The sequence below is a fragment of the Calonectris borealis genome, chromosome 19 (genome assembly GCF_964195595.1).
Source record: "Calonectris borealis chromosome 19, bCalBor7.hap1.2, whole genome shotgun sequence".
NCBI lineage: Eukaryota > Metazoa > Chordata > Aves > Procellariiformes > Procellariidae > Calonectris > Calonectris borealis.
In genome coordinates this window covers 7,270,900-7,283,678 of record NC_134330.1, presented here as the reverse complement: position 1 = coordinate 7,283,678, position 12,779 = coordinate 7,270,900, and the positions used below count along the sequence as shown (strand labels likewise).

The 12,779-nt window shown below is 61.0% G+C and overlaps 2 protein-coding genes across 2 annotated transcripts in view; one reads left to right on the top strand and one right to left on the bottom strand.

The window, feature by feature from the left end:
• Positions 1-12,779, top strand: part of MRPS17 (mitochondrial ribosomal protein S17) — a 322,974-nt gene that overhangs the window by 212,623 nt on the left and 97,572 nt on the right. The gene's annotated exons all lie outside the window — the stretch shown is intronic.
• TMEM132E (transmembrane protein 132E) overlaps positions 1-12,779 on the bottom strand; it is a 30,962-nt gene that overhangs the window by 17,284 nt on the left and 899 nt on the right. The window contains exons 2-3 of the mRNA XM_075169128.1: positions 7,078-7,190; positions 204-395 (exon numbers count right to left, since the gene is read on the bottom strand). Coding sequence (XP_075025229.1) covers positions 204-395; positions 7,078-7,190 — 305 coding nt within the window. The remainder of the gene's footprint in view (positions 1-203; positions 396-7,077; positions 7,191-12,779) is intronic.

Sequence of the window (12,779 nt, the reverse complement as noted above, 5' to 3'; positions counted from 1 at the left end):
GGGCCGATGGCACGCGCTGTGCCGGCAGCTGCGGGAGCCTGGAAGACATCTCAAGGTCTTTGCATCCGCCAGCGGCTGCCAGCAATTCCCAGGAGGCCTGGGTCCCCCCCCGCCCCCCTCCGCTCTCCGCACCCCCCCTCCCCATTCCCAGCCCTGATTGCAACCGCTCCCAAGCGGCTCCCGAGCAGGAGAGCCCAAATTACCCGTGTCAAGCGACGGCGAAAGGCGCGGATGTGATGGCTCGGCTCCCGGGAACGGCTGGGCCCCCTCCCCAGCGGGGGCTTCGGAGCGTGCCGGGACCCCGGGGCTTTCCCCAGCCGGGAGCATGGCCTTGGTTGGGTCCCCCAGGGCCGAAGGGGAAGTGGGACCCTGCAGCCCACCCAGGGAACTCTCTGCTGCAGGGCACGGGGGAGTTAAGCAGCTTAGAGGGCTCATAAAGGGATTAGCACTTGATACGGGGATGGGCAGCATCCGCAGCTACGCCGCCTGGGATGAAACCTGTCCCGGAGCCAGGCAGCAAATTCCCCGGGGCTGGGTGGATGCCGGGAATACGCTGCCGGCATCACCGGTGAGGCCACCATGCCAGCACCGCCGTGGGCACAACTCTGGTGCCTGCCAAATTAACCCTGCTCGCCACCGGCTGCTGAGCCCATCCCGCTCTGTTTTCCCACCTCCCGGAGAGCCAGGAGCTGCAGGAGGGGTGCTGAGCCCCAGAAAGCACCCATGGGTGCCACTGGGCACTGAAATAATCACCAGCAGGGGGTTTTCTGCTCCTCCGGCTCACAGAGGTTGCTTTCTGCCGCGAAACGTGAAGGTTTGTGCCCTCCCTGCATCCCGCTTGTCACAGCCACGGCTGCTCCTGCCATCGCCAGCAATCAGAAAAGGGGATTTTTTTTTCCCAAGGCATGAGATTATTTGCAGAAAAGGATCCACCAGCTGGAGCGACCTGAGCCTGACCGCTTGGGTGAGGCCCCGGCAGGACCGAAGGAGGCATGGGCAGCCAGGGCAAGGGGCTGGGTTTAACTGACTCATTGAAATAGCGTCAGTTTTTATCCCTTAAAAATCTCGGGGGGTTGAGGAAGGATCAGGTTATCTCACGAAGAAAACCCACTCAAAAACCACCTGACTCAATGCCCAGCACGGCCCTGAGCGAAACCCACTCTCGGGATGGTGCAAAACGCCTGGTGGCACCGCCTGTCCCTGGGTGGGGGGACAGGAGAGCCTCCGTGCCACCCCGGTGTGCACCCACCCTCTGCCACCCACCGCACTGGGAAGGCAAAAGCAGCCCTTTTTTGTCTGCAATTTGGCAGCCAGCTCGTGGCAGAGACCCCCAGCCCAAGCCCCCAGCAACCGGCTCCTTCCTCCTCGCCGTGGGGATTCTCTGATGGCAAATAAGGGTTGTGCACCAGGGGGGCAAGGAGAGCCCCTCTGCTCTCTGCAGCCGGGCAGGGCTCTCAGACGCGTGCTGGGGACCCTGCCCGACTCAGATAAGGCACCGCGGTGCCAAGCCCTGCTGTGGTGGGGACACCCAGGGTGGCCCCGGCACTGAGCCCACACGCAGACCCGCACCCCGATGCCGGATGGGGGAAGGGAGCAGGGATGAGCTGGGATGGAGATTAATGCGACGGTCACGATTAGTTCGGCGCAGGCGGATTGCCGGCACCCAGAGAAGCTATTTCCTTCCACAGACAAAATGCATTTAAATGATGCTATAATCTGTCGCCGGGAGGGGGACGGGACCGGCGCCTCCATTCCTTGGCCATAAACTAATCCTGCCGGGAGAGGGTCTAACCCGGCCGTATCCAGCCCGGGGTGGGTGCCAGGAGGGTGGATCACAGCCCAGCCCAGCCCGAGCCTCTGCGCCACGGAGGGACAGAGGGTGGGGAAGGAAGGAGAAGGGAGGAAGGAGATGCATGGATGTATGGATGCGTGGCTGCTGGCTAGGTAGCAAGGAAGAAAGGGTGGATAAGGACAGATGAACCAGCAGAGAGAATGGAGGGTGCATGGATGGATGGATGGATGGAAGAAGACAGGCAGATCAGAACTGGTTGGACAGCAAGAGAATAGCTCTAGGTAGAGGGGGAAGAGGCGATGGATGGAAGGAAGGATGGAAGGAAGGATGGAAGGAAGGATGGAAGGAAGGATGGAAGGAAGGACGGAAGGAAGGACGGAAGGAAGGACGGAAGGAAGGACGGAAGGAAGGACGGAAGGAAGGACGGAAGGAAGGACGGAAGGAAGGACGGAAGGACAGCACAACAGCTCAGGGGATGGAAGGAGAAAGGACGGACAGAAGGATGGACAGACAAGTAAAACAGCTCAGGAGACTCCAGTCCCCACACCACTGTCCCCAGCCCCTGCCCTGGTTTCTAGCAGCCCCTGGGAGGGAAGGGGGCTCTTGTGCCCCCACCTCTGGCTGGGTTTGGGGGTCAGAAGGGTTAAGCCCCGGCCGCTGGCTCTGCCCTGTGGCCCGCTGCGGTTAACGGGATTTGCAGCGCCTGACCTGCATTCCCGGGTTTATTAGGCCGGCGCAGAGGGGACCATATGGTCCTTCCACCCTCGCAGCTCGGCACCGCAAGCAAAAAAGCAGAGCTCCGTGCCTGGCCAGGCTCTGACCAGCCCCGGGGCTGCCTGGACCCCCCCAGGGCTGAGGAGCCACCCCAGCCCCTCTGCGGGATGGGATGGGACTCCCGCATGTCCCCTCCTTCCCACCCCACGGCAGCCCGTGGGGAGCCGGGGTGACCTGCGACCCATGGCGGGGAGAGGGGGGAAGAGAGGGAGATGGAAATACACAAATGCCGGCGACCCCCTCGCCGAGCCCCCACATCTGCCCGGCCAGATGTGCCCCACGCCAGCCGCAGTCGCGCGGCCAGATGGGTTGAGCCACTTCCCCCGCCCGCGAGGGCACGCGGGGACAGCGGCAGCACCTCCAGCCATGCCTTAAAACCAAAACCACCCCCCAGGCCAAGGGGTCTTGCTGCTGCAAAAAGCAGCACCAAAAGCCCCTGCCCGTCCCCCACCTCGTCGAGAGCCCCACCGCTGGGTTTCGGTCACCACCGGCCACCCTCCTGCTCTGCCCCCCCCGGCTTGGGGATGCTGGGGTCAGACAGACAGACGGACACATGGGAGAAGAGGCTGATGGACAGACTGAACGTAGCTATGGCTGGCGGGGGACACCGGCTCGTTCGCCTTCCCTTGTCGCCCCGAATCCCCAGCAAACAGGGCACGGGGGGAGCACAGCTCGGCCCCTCCATTCTGCACCCGCTGCACCCTCACCAGCCCCATCCCTGCTCCCATCCACCCTCCTGAGGCCGAAGAGCCTCCTCCTCTTCCCCTTATCCAGCGCCGATAGCCAGCGCTGAGCTTCAGCTTAGCCCCAGCCCCAGCTGTCAGCCATAGGGATCACTTTAGCCATGCTCCGGGGGGAGGATCTTTATCCCAGCTTATCCCATGGGATGCGGTGGGGGGCTCCCAGCACATATATCCCCACTTAGCAGGGGAAGAGCATAGAGGAAAAAGCTCTGGAGAAGAAGAGGGAGGGGAGGTTGGAGGTCATGCCAGGAGGGTTAAAACCTCTCATGGTGTTAACCGGTAACACTGGGGGCTCGGTGCATCAATGGGCCAAACGCAGCTCCGAGGGAGATGCCGAAATACCGGTGATGTGAGACCCCAACCCTGGCTGCCCGGGTCTCCTGCCAGGCACCGTGGCCATGGCCCACACCAGCCCATCGTGGCTGGGCTCCCGTGGTGGTCCTGACTCGGAGCAAGCTGGGAAAGTCATCCATAAAGCAATGACTTGAGCTGACACGATGATAAAAACCTTCAATAAATACACGGGAAGGGCTGCGGGGAGGGACGGCGGCGGGTGACAGGGAGCTGTGTTACTGTCCGTAGCAGAGGGCTTCATAATGGCTTCAAGCCTGGCTCAGGACTCCTGTGGAGGAGTTTCGGCACTCACTGGTCGCCAGGATTCCCAGCCGTGGGATGAAAAGGCAGCGGGATTTCATCAGTGGCCGAAGACCCCAGACACGAGCCCCAGGACCCTGCCAAGCGCAGCAGCCCAGGGCACAGCTATCGTCTCCGGCTCTCTGCAAACACAGCAGGGGATGCTTCTCCTCCCGGCCGAGCAGCAATGTCCCTCCCACGGGGCTGCGGGGACCACCAGTGATGCCGGGAGATCCCATTCTCCCCAGATCCTGCCCCGTATCAGGGTGACAAGGTGACGATCCCACCCCTGAATCAAGAACATGAGGGCAGGACATGCCGCTGCCTCAGTTTCCCAACATGGGTCAGCACCCGGATAAGACAATGGGGTGACAGGTCTACCCAAAAAGCCAAGAGCCAGGGGACTATGGCAAAAGCCCAAGGAAGCCCAGCCCGGCTGGTCCCCACCAGGACACCAGCACTTGTATCCCAACTGCCATTTCGTTTCAAGCCAGCAGAAAGCCACCCCGCTCCCCCGAGCATCCCGCAGATCCCCGGCTGAGGCTTCAGAGCCCCAAAATCTGATGGTCCAGGTTTTGCCCCCACAGCCAGCAGGGCCAAGCGCAAAGGAGAAACATGAGCGGCAATGGCCCCAAATGCCAAAGAGGTCCCACATCTGGAGCTCCCACATCTGGATGTCCCAACAGCTGGATGCTCCAGCTAGAGGCGGCTCCGGCTCCCAGGGAAGGGCCGGGCTCACACACTGTCTCCCCACCCGTCCCGGGAATGGGCATCGCACTCATCCCTTTCCCTCCCCGCCCTGCAGCACCGATCCCCACCGCGTTACGCTCCCACCCAAGTGGGGTCAGCACCTCCAAACACCCTAAAAACAAACAAAAAGGGGAAACGGAGGCCTCCACCCAAAACTCAGTCAGGCCCAACACAAGTCCCCCCCCTGCTCCACACTTCCACGCAACCAGGGAAAAAAAACAGCCAGTAATAAAACACAAGCCGAAATTAGAAAATACAGGCAGGCCCCTCGTGGAAACCTCCAAAATGTTTCCCAGCAGCCGGAGCCTTGAAAATTGTTTTCGGCGACATAAAAGACAACAAGCTCTCCCTTCCCTCCAACGCGCCGAGAGCCTCCATCTCCAGTCCCAGCTAATTGAAACTCAATTAAGTGAATAATTGTTACAAATGTAAAATTACCTTCCCCCGGTGCGCGGCGGTGAGATGCCCCGGCTGCGGCCGCGGGGAAGGGAGGGACGTGGGGACGCTGCCGGCCCCCAGCTCTGCCCACGGCCGCGGCGGTGATGGGGCGACAGGGGTGGGAAGCCCCATGGTACCAAGGACCGCAACGCTCAGCCTGGGAGGTTAAACTGGTCCAGGCTTCCCAAAACCAGCCCAGGGTAGGAATTGAGTGGGTTCTGGCCAGGAAAAGTGAATCAAGCCTTCCTGTGAGCAGCAGCGCTGGCTCCGAGTGGATTCTCTAGCGTCTAATACAGGGTTGTGCTTATGCCTGCTATATTCTCCTGTCTTTTAGGTCCTTGAGACTTCTCCCCCTCCAAAAGGTCCAGCCCAGCTTCATCGGCAGAAGCAATAAAACCAGAAATGGTGGTGGGACTCAGCCCCAGGCCAGCACACAGCCTGTATTTCAGCACTGAGCGAAAGGGAACCATCCCAGCTCCCCACCAGGCTGTGGTGCTGAGCTCTGCATTTCCCCTAGGAAATTATTAAAAGGGAGGGGGGGGAAAAAAAGCAAGGAACCTAAAGGAATAAATAAATATGGTCTAAATGGGATGTGCCGTGCAGAGGCACAGCCTGCCATAAATTCCTGGAGCAGGCAAGGCTTTTACGCGGCAGCTACTTTAGAGCAATTTCCACAAATCACGGCAAGGGACAGGCCGGGGGACAGGAGGAGAGGGCCTTTACAGAGGAGGAAGAAAAATGAAGAAATGAATTAAAAGGGGGGGGGGAAAAAAAGGATGAGGAAGTGCCTGACCATGAATGTCCACAGGGATGTCTGGGGGCTCTAAAAGCAGCGGGGGGGGAGCAGACCCGGGATAAAGCCGGCAGCACCTGAGCCCCCAGCACGTGCTGTGGTGGGTCCTGGGCTGGGTCCCCCCATGCTGGGAGCAGCCCCCCGAGCAGCAAGCGGGCACAGATGGTTTCCCCAAATAACCCCCCCGGAGAGCCAGAAGTGGGAGGACAGGCAGCAGGGGAGAGCCCTGAAGGGTGGCCTGGGGAAGCAGGGACAGGGACAGCAGCTCCCGAGGGAGAAGCCCCCAGCATCAGCCCCCAGTGTTGGGGCTGAGGAGATGCAATGACCCCCCCAAAGCCACATGTCCTGCTCGGATCCCCCATCCCCTCTCCATCCCCTCCCACCATGGCCAGGAGCAGGAACACCCTCCCAGCACCTTCCCAATCCGAACACCAAATATGCCCCCGGGGCTGTGCCCCCCCTGCCGCCACCGTCAGCCCGGGCTCTGCCGGGTGACACATTTCAGACTGATTAGATGCCGATTAATTTTCCCCCCTGGTGACGTGTGTCAGGCTGCGTTCAGAGCCGGAGTGGGATTCAATTCCAGAAGCACCCAAGGAGCACGAGGAGCCTCAGATAAACCCAGTCCATAGCCGGGGCTGGGGTCCAGCATCAGCCCCAGACCCCACCCGCTGGCCCCAAAACCAGGACTGGGGACAGGCACAGGGCTGGGGACTTCACCAGCTCAGCACTTTGCCACCCAGCAAAGCAGCCACAGCACCAAACACGCACGGCTCGAATAGATCCCCTTCCTTTTCTTAATTTAGCTGGTACCCGGAGAGGAGCGCATCCAGCAGCCACACCAAGCTGGCAGCGGCGGGTATTGCATTTTCTACCTTATTTATCTTCAAGAGGGAAAAGATAGCTTTTCCTTAAAAGAAAAAAAAAATTAAAAATGAATTAATTCTCAACTTTTGCCAGTCCTGGGGAAGAGCCCAGCCAAGTCCATTTAATCACGGCAAAACCTGCCCCGTTAACTCCCGGCAGGGGCCGGGAGGCGACAGTGCCTGCGAGCGGGGGCAAAGCCACCCCAGCAGCATCCGCTCGGGCTTTTAGCAGAGCTATTGAAAAATCAAGGACAGCAAATATTGTCCAAGCGATGGGAAAACACTTGCCGGCAGGAGACGGCGGCTTCAGCAGAAGATTGCAAATTGCCTTGATTACGGTATCCTCCTGGGAGGCCAGACCAGTGAGCGAGGGGCTCAGCACCCAGCCGGCGGCGAGGGACCTGTGCCCAGAGGGGAACGGCAACAGGTTGGGCAACAGCTTAAAAAAAATGAAGGGACCGGTCCCCAGGAGAGCCAGATCCCAAAGAGCAGCCTCTGCATCCCAAACCTGGGCGTTTGGGGGAGAGGTGAGAGCCCATAAATCCGCCAGCCCTGCTGGTGCCTCCCCCGGGGTGGGGATCGCTGGGCCGCCATCAAATGTGGCTGGAGGACCCCGTTTCTCCCAATTTTCAGAGAAACGGTGAGCTCCAACCTCCTCTCCCCTTGGTGAGGAGCACCAGGACCTGCCTCACTTTCCACCATTGAACCTTTTCTCTTCCTGGCATCACACGTGGACAAACTCCCCGGGAGGGACCCTGTCCCCAAGGGCACCGCCGGGGTCCCCGGCCCCATCACAGCGCGTCTCACCCCAGGAGCAGCCACCTCCCCGGGGGGGGGCTGCTCGTTAGCAGAGCCATGTATTTAATAATAAAACACTCTGATTGAATTAGCGAGAGTGACCTTTTCCAGATGGATGGGATGCTCGTATGGCAGCAGCGACGGGCGCCGCGCAGGAGAGGAACACATGGGCAGCTCACCGATTCCTCCGCACACCCCATCGCAGGAGCCGAAAAAAAATCAAGTTATGCCGTGTAAGCACCCCCTCCCTCACCCATCATCTCCCCACATCTTCCAGGATGAGGCCACGTCCTGCTGCTCACCTCCCTGTTAGAGCTCAGGGGGCTACGGGCGAGGATGGAGCTGGGATGTGCTGGTGCAACAGGGATGCTCTGCAGGGATCCGGCTGGGTTGGTTTTTCCTTTCCTCCTCTTTTTAAAATGCAGAGAGGCTGGGCGAGGAGGGACCTCAGCAGCCAGTCATCGTGGGGTGAATTAAATAGTAGCATTTAAAAAAAAAAAAAAACCCACCACCAAAATAGCCAGGTTTCTAAAAAAAAAAAAAAAAAAAAAAATCACTGAGCAATCCCCAGCTGGGGGGTTGCTGCCACCCGATGCCCTGCCTCAGTTTCCCCCAGCGATGCAGCAGGGCTGAGCCCAGGGTGCGGCATCTTGCGCGCATAGACACACGCACACACAAAAGGACGGTTCTGGCCGAGGGTATCGAGGCAACTTAATGCATCCTGCTGGGATTTAAGGTGGGTTGGGGGGAGATGGAGTGGGCCCTGGGGTCACGCAAGGGCACCCCGGAGCCGAAAGCCAAAAGGCTTTCGGCTCCGGGGTGCCCTTGCGTGACCCCCTTTTCTGCAGCACCAAAGGTAAAACTTGTGCCAGGTTTAACCCAGCTCAGAGGCCAGATCCTGTCCTCTCACCTGCCTGCCAGGGCGAGGAAAGATCCTATTGCCCCTTCTCTGCTCCTGGCTGGAGCTAAGGATGCTCAGCCGCTCCGACCCCATCGGCATGGCCGGGATGGGGGCTGTTACACGAGCAAATGTCAAGTGTAGGTTCCCAGTTTGGGCGTTAAATGAGCAAATGCCGGGTGTACGTTCCCAGTTTGGGCGTTAAATGAGCAAAGGCCGGGTGTACGTTCCCGGTTCGGCAGCAAGTTATTGCATATCTCCACCTGCTGGTCTGAAAATCCCGGAGCCGGGAGATGCTCTGAGTTGAAATGGGGATGGGGGGTGGTCCAGATCCCCCCTGCCAGGGTTGGGGTGCACTGGCTGGAGCCCCCCCACCAGAGATGGAGCCACAGGCCACATTGTTGTCCTTCACCCCCAGCCTCACACCTGGGACTTGCCCATGGTGGGAATAACTGGTGGGAGATACAAGGAGAGTGGCACGGCCCCATCCCCACCAGCGATGGGATGAAGGCACCGGGGCTGTAGGATCCCAAGCCTGCCCTGCATGCTGGGACAGATGCTGAATACCCCCAGCACCCCTGGACCACTGCCTCTGGGTGAGTGCTGCCTCCGGGAGAGGGGAAACCGAGGCACACTGCAGGGACGAGGCTCAGCAGGCAGCAGAGAGAAGACGCAGGAGTCCAAGCTCAACCCCACGGACAACACAAGTTATTTTGCAAACCAGTGGGTAAATCCTCGCCGTGCCGCATCCCGACAGGTCCCTTGCAGCTACACAGCACAACCGCGCCGAGCACACACCACCGGCACCCCCGGGGTCCGTCCATCCCTCCCGCGAGCCCTGGGGCCATCCCACCCCGGAGGTGATAAAAAACCCCTTTCTGGAAGCAGCTGATCCGGGGCCGGTGGTCAAGCGGCTGCCGGAGCGCAGCGGGGGCGAGGCTGGTGCTGAGGGTTGCTCTTAAATAAAAAACAAGGGAAAAGGGAATAAAAAACCCTGGGCAGGAGAGCAGGGCGCTGCTTCGCTGCTGGCTGACCCCCGCGGCCAGCCTGAGCGATTTGTAAGAAAGGCTGGGAGAACTGGGAGCTCTCAGCCTCTTTTTCCGGCTCCCTCCGAGACCTTTATTTGTCCAGGAAAGGCCGAAGCGGCAGCGAGGGCAGCTGCGCATCCGGAAAAGAGCCGAAAAACTCCTGGCAGAGGCTTCTCTCCCCGCCGGCACAGACATCCTCCCGCGGCAGCGCGGCGAGCCCCGGCCCCGCATCCAGCACAGGCCACCCTCACCCGCTTCACGCTGGCATCGCCGCCGTGGGGACCCCCCACCCATCCCATCCTCCAGCCCAGGGGCCAGATCCTGCCCTGGGATAAACCAGAGGCCTGTTGGTATCCCAGCAGCAACAGGGGGGGCTTGGAAATGCCCGGGAGGGGATGGGGAACGGGGGGCCGCACCCAGCCCCTGCACTGGAGGTGATTCCCGATGGATCCGCTTCCATGGGGATATTTCCCATCACCTGCCAGGAAAGCCGACAGCCGCCTTCGGCGGCGCACCCGCCGTGGGGAAGCGCCGACCCAGACGGCTGAATCTTACCCAGGCAAATTGAAGAGCGGGAGGAGATCGTGCTGCCCTGCCGGCTGCCAGACCCCTGCCTGCAAACCCCCCGACCCGGTGGTCCCAAAGAGGAGAGCTCTGCCCAGCAAACCCTGCCCGAGCAGCACCCCAAAAAACACCCAGTCTCGGGGTACAGGGGGGCAGCATCTGCCACCCCAAAGGATGCTACGTAAAGTTGCGGTGCTTGCCAGCCTGGAGCATCTCTGCTCCTGCCTTGGGGTCAGAGTTTTTTAAGGGGAGAAACCCCCTGCCAGCTCCCCGCAATGCTCCTGATGTCCCCCCTCCTCCTTTTTTTGCCACTGTGGGTGAGCAGCTCCCCAAGCCCCCCAAAGAGCCTCGGGGGGCTAGAGATGCCCAAGAAAGCCCTGCCTGAGTCCCAAAAGTGCCTTGGCCACAGGCTGCCAGTGTGAAATGGAGCCAGGCACAGTCCAGAGATGCCTCCAGCTCCTGGGGGTCTTGTTTGAACTGGGCAGCACAGCCCCCAGTCCTCAGGACATTCCGAGCCCATGGCCAGAGCCAGGCTGGCAGGAGGGGTCCAGGTGGCTCGCCCCAAACCGCAAGCAGCCCCCCACTTTCTGCTCAACCAAGCCAGCTTTGGTTGGAGCATCTGTGGGGCTTGGTTTTACACAGAAATCATCAAAAAAAAAACATCCACAGAAACCAGCCCCGCGTCTCCCAGGGTGCGTGACCCGTCTTTGGCCTCACTCGCCAAAAAAAGCCCCCAGCAGCAGGTGCCAGCATCCCCAGGGCTGTCACCGGGGCAGGCCGGGATGTCACCACAGCTCGGCCATGGTACGGCAGTGATTTGGATGCAACTCAGGGCAAGCGAACGCCGGCAGCCAGGGCCCCCCCTGCCCAGGCCGTAGGCAGGGGCAGCACCGCCAGCCCCAAAACCCTCACCCCAAAATGCATGGAGGGGGATCAGAAAGAAACAGAGGGATGGCAGGGGCTGCACCCCCATCCCCGCACCCCAAAATGATGCCACCTCGGTAGCGCTTGCCCTGTAACTCAGCGCAGGCTGGGAAAGTGCCTGGGTGTGGGGGATAAGCGAGTGGATAATAGTGGATAAAGCCCCTAATCCTCCTGCTAAAGCAGCTCTGCATTAAGGAGACAAGGGGCAGGGGGGGCTGGGGGGGAACGGAAGCCCCCTCACCCCATGTCTCCTCCTGCCACCCCACTCCCTGCCCGGGAAAACAGCCCCTGCAAGCGCTTGCAAGCACAAGCTGACGTTTTATTAAGCCTGGAATAAACTCTACTCTTTACCCATTTCGCTGGGGGGGGGGGGGGCACAGAGGACCAGGAGAGGTGGCGGCTGCGGGCAGGGGGGTCCCAGCCGGGCACAGAGGGTCAAGGGGGGCTGCCTTGGGGGGGGGGGGGGCAGATTAGGCTGAGGGGGCAGATGGGTGCAAACCCCTCCCGTATTGCAGACACACATATAACATATATATTCCGCCCCCCCCGCCCCGCACCCGATGCCAGCAGCACTTACCGGGGAGCAGCAGGGAGCAGAGGCAGCAGAGCAGGGCGGCCGGCCCGGGGTGCATCTTCTCCGGGAAGGCCATTGCAAGGTAGGGGGGCAGCCAGAAAGCCGGGGAGCCGGGCGGGCCCCGAGCCACCCCCGTGACAAAAAAAAAAAAAAAAAAAAAAAAAAAGGAATCCAAACCAAGCACCAAAAAAACCGCAGAAATCCCCTAAATCCAACCACGTGCGAGCCGGGAGCGGCAGCCAACGGCGGAATTTGGGGAGGGGGGGGGACCCGGCTCCGGTTAGGGGGGGCTCGGCTTTGCCCCCCCCAGCTCAGCGAGCAGAGCACCCCATCTCCGGCCCCCCACCCCTCCCCACCCCGCACCCCAAACCTGCCGCAACCCCCCCCTCTCCACTGCCTGCAGGGCGACCGGGGGAGCGCCCAGCCGGCGGGGGCGGGTCCCCCTCCTCTCCTCCTCCTCTTCCTCCTCAGGAGCCGGAGGGGGGGGCGGGAAGACGAGCACGTGTAACCCCCCTCCCGGGGGAAAAAAAAAAAAAAAAAAAGAGAAAAGAAAAGATGTGCTGATGAAGGATGATGCTGCAGGGCTAGCGGGTCGCCAGCCCCCCCATGCACAAGAATAAAATAAGATTTCCAAGTGCGGTTCTTCCAAAAAAAAAAGCTGAATTAAAGCGCTCCCCCCCAGGAAAAAAAAAAACCAACGGTAACAAAAAACCACAACCCAAAGCAGGCGGGTGGATAATTAATCCCAAGCAGATGCAATTAATCAGCAGCAGGAGCAGCTCGGCGGCGGAGTCCCCGCATCCGAAGGCAAAGTTTGGGGGGAGCGGGGCCGGGGAGCGGCCGCCCCCCAGCCGGGGGGGTCGGGGCTCACCCGCTGCCCCCCTGCGAGGGCTGGAAGCGGGGGGACCCGGCCATGAGCATGCAAAGAAAGGGGGTCCCCGCCTCCTCTGCTCCCCCCCCTCGGATTAAAGAGGGAGGGTGCACCCCCTCCTACTCGCAAATAAAATTAAAGAGGGGGTGCAGGAGCCTTGGGGAAGGCGGCAAGTTTGGGGGGGTTCTGCCCCTTGCTCCCCTCCGGGCCCCCCCCCCGCCTGCCGCCGGGGCCGGCCGTGCCGTGCCCGCCGCCGGGGGGGCCTCGCCGCTGAGGCGCTCCCGTGGCCGCTCGCCCGGCCGGAGCCGCATCGGGCTCCGGTGGGTGCCAGCG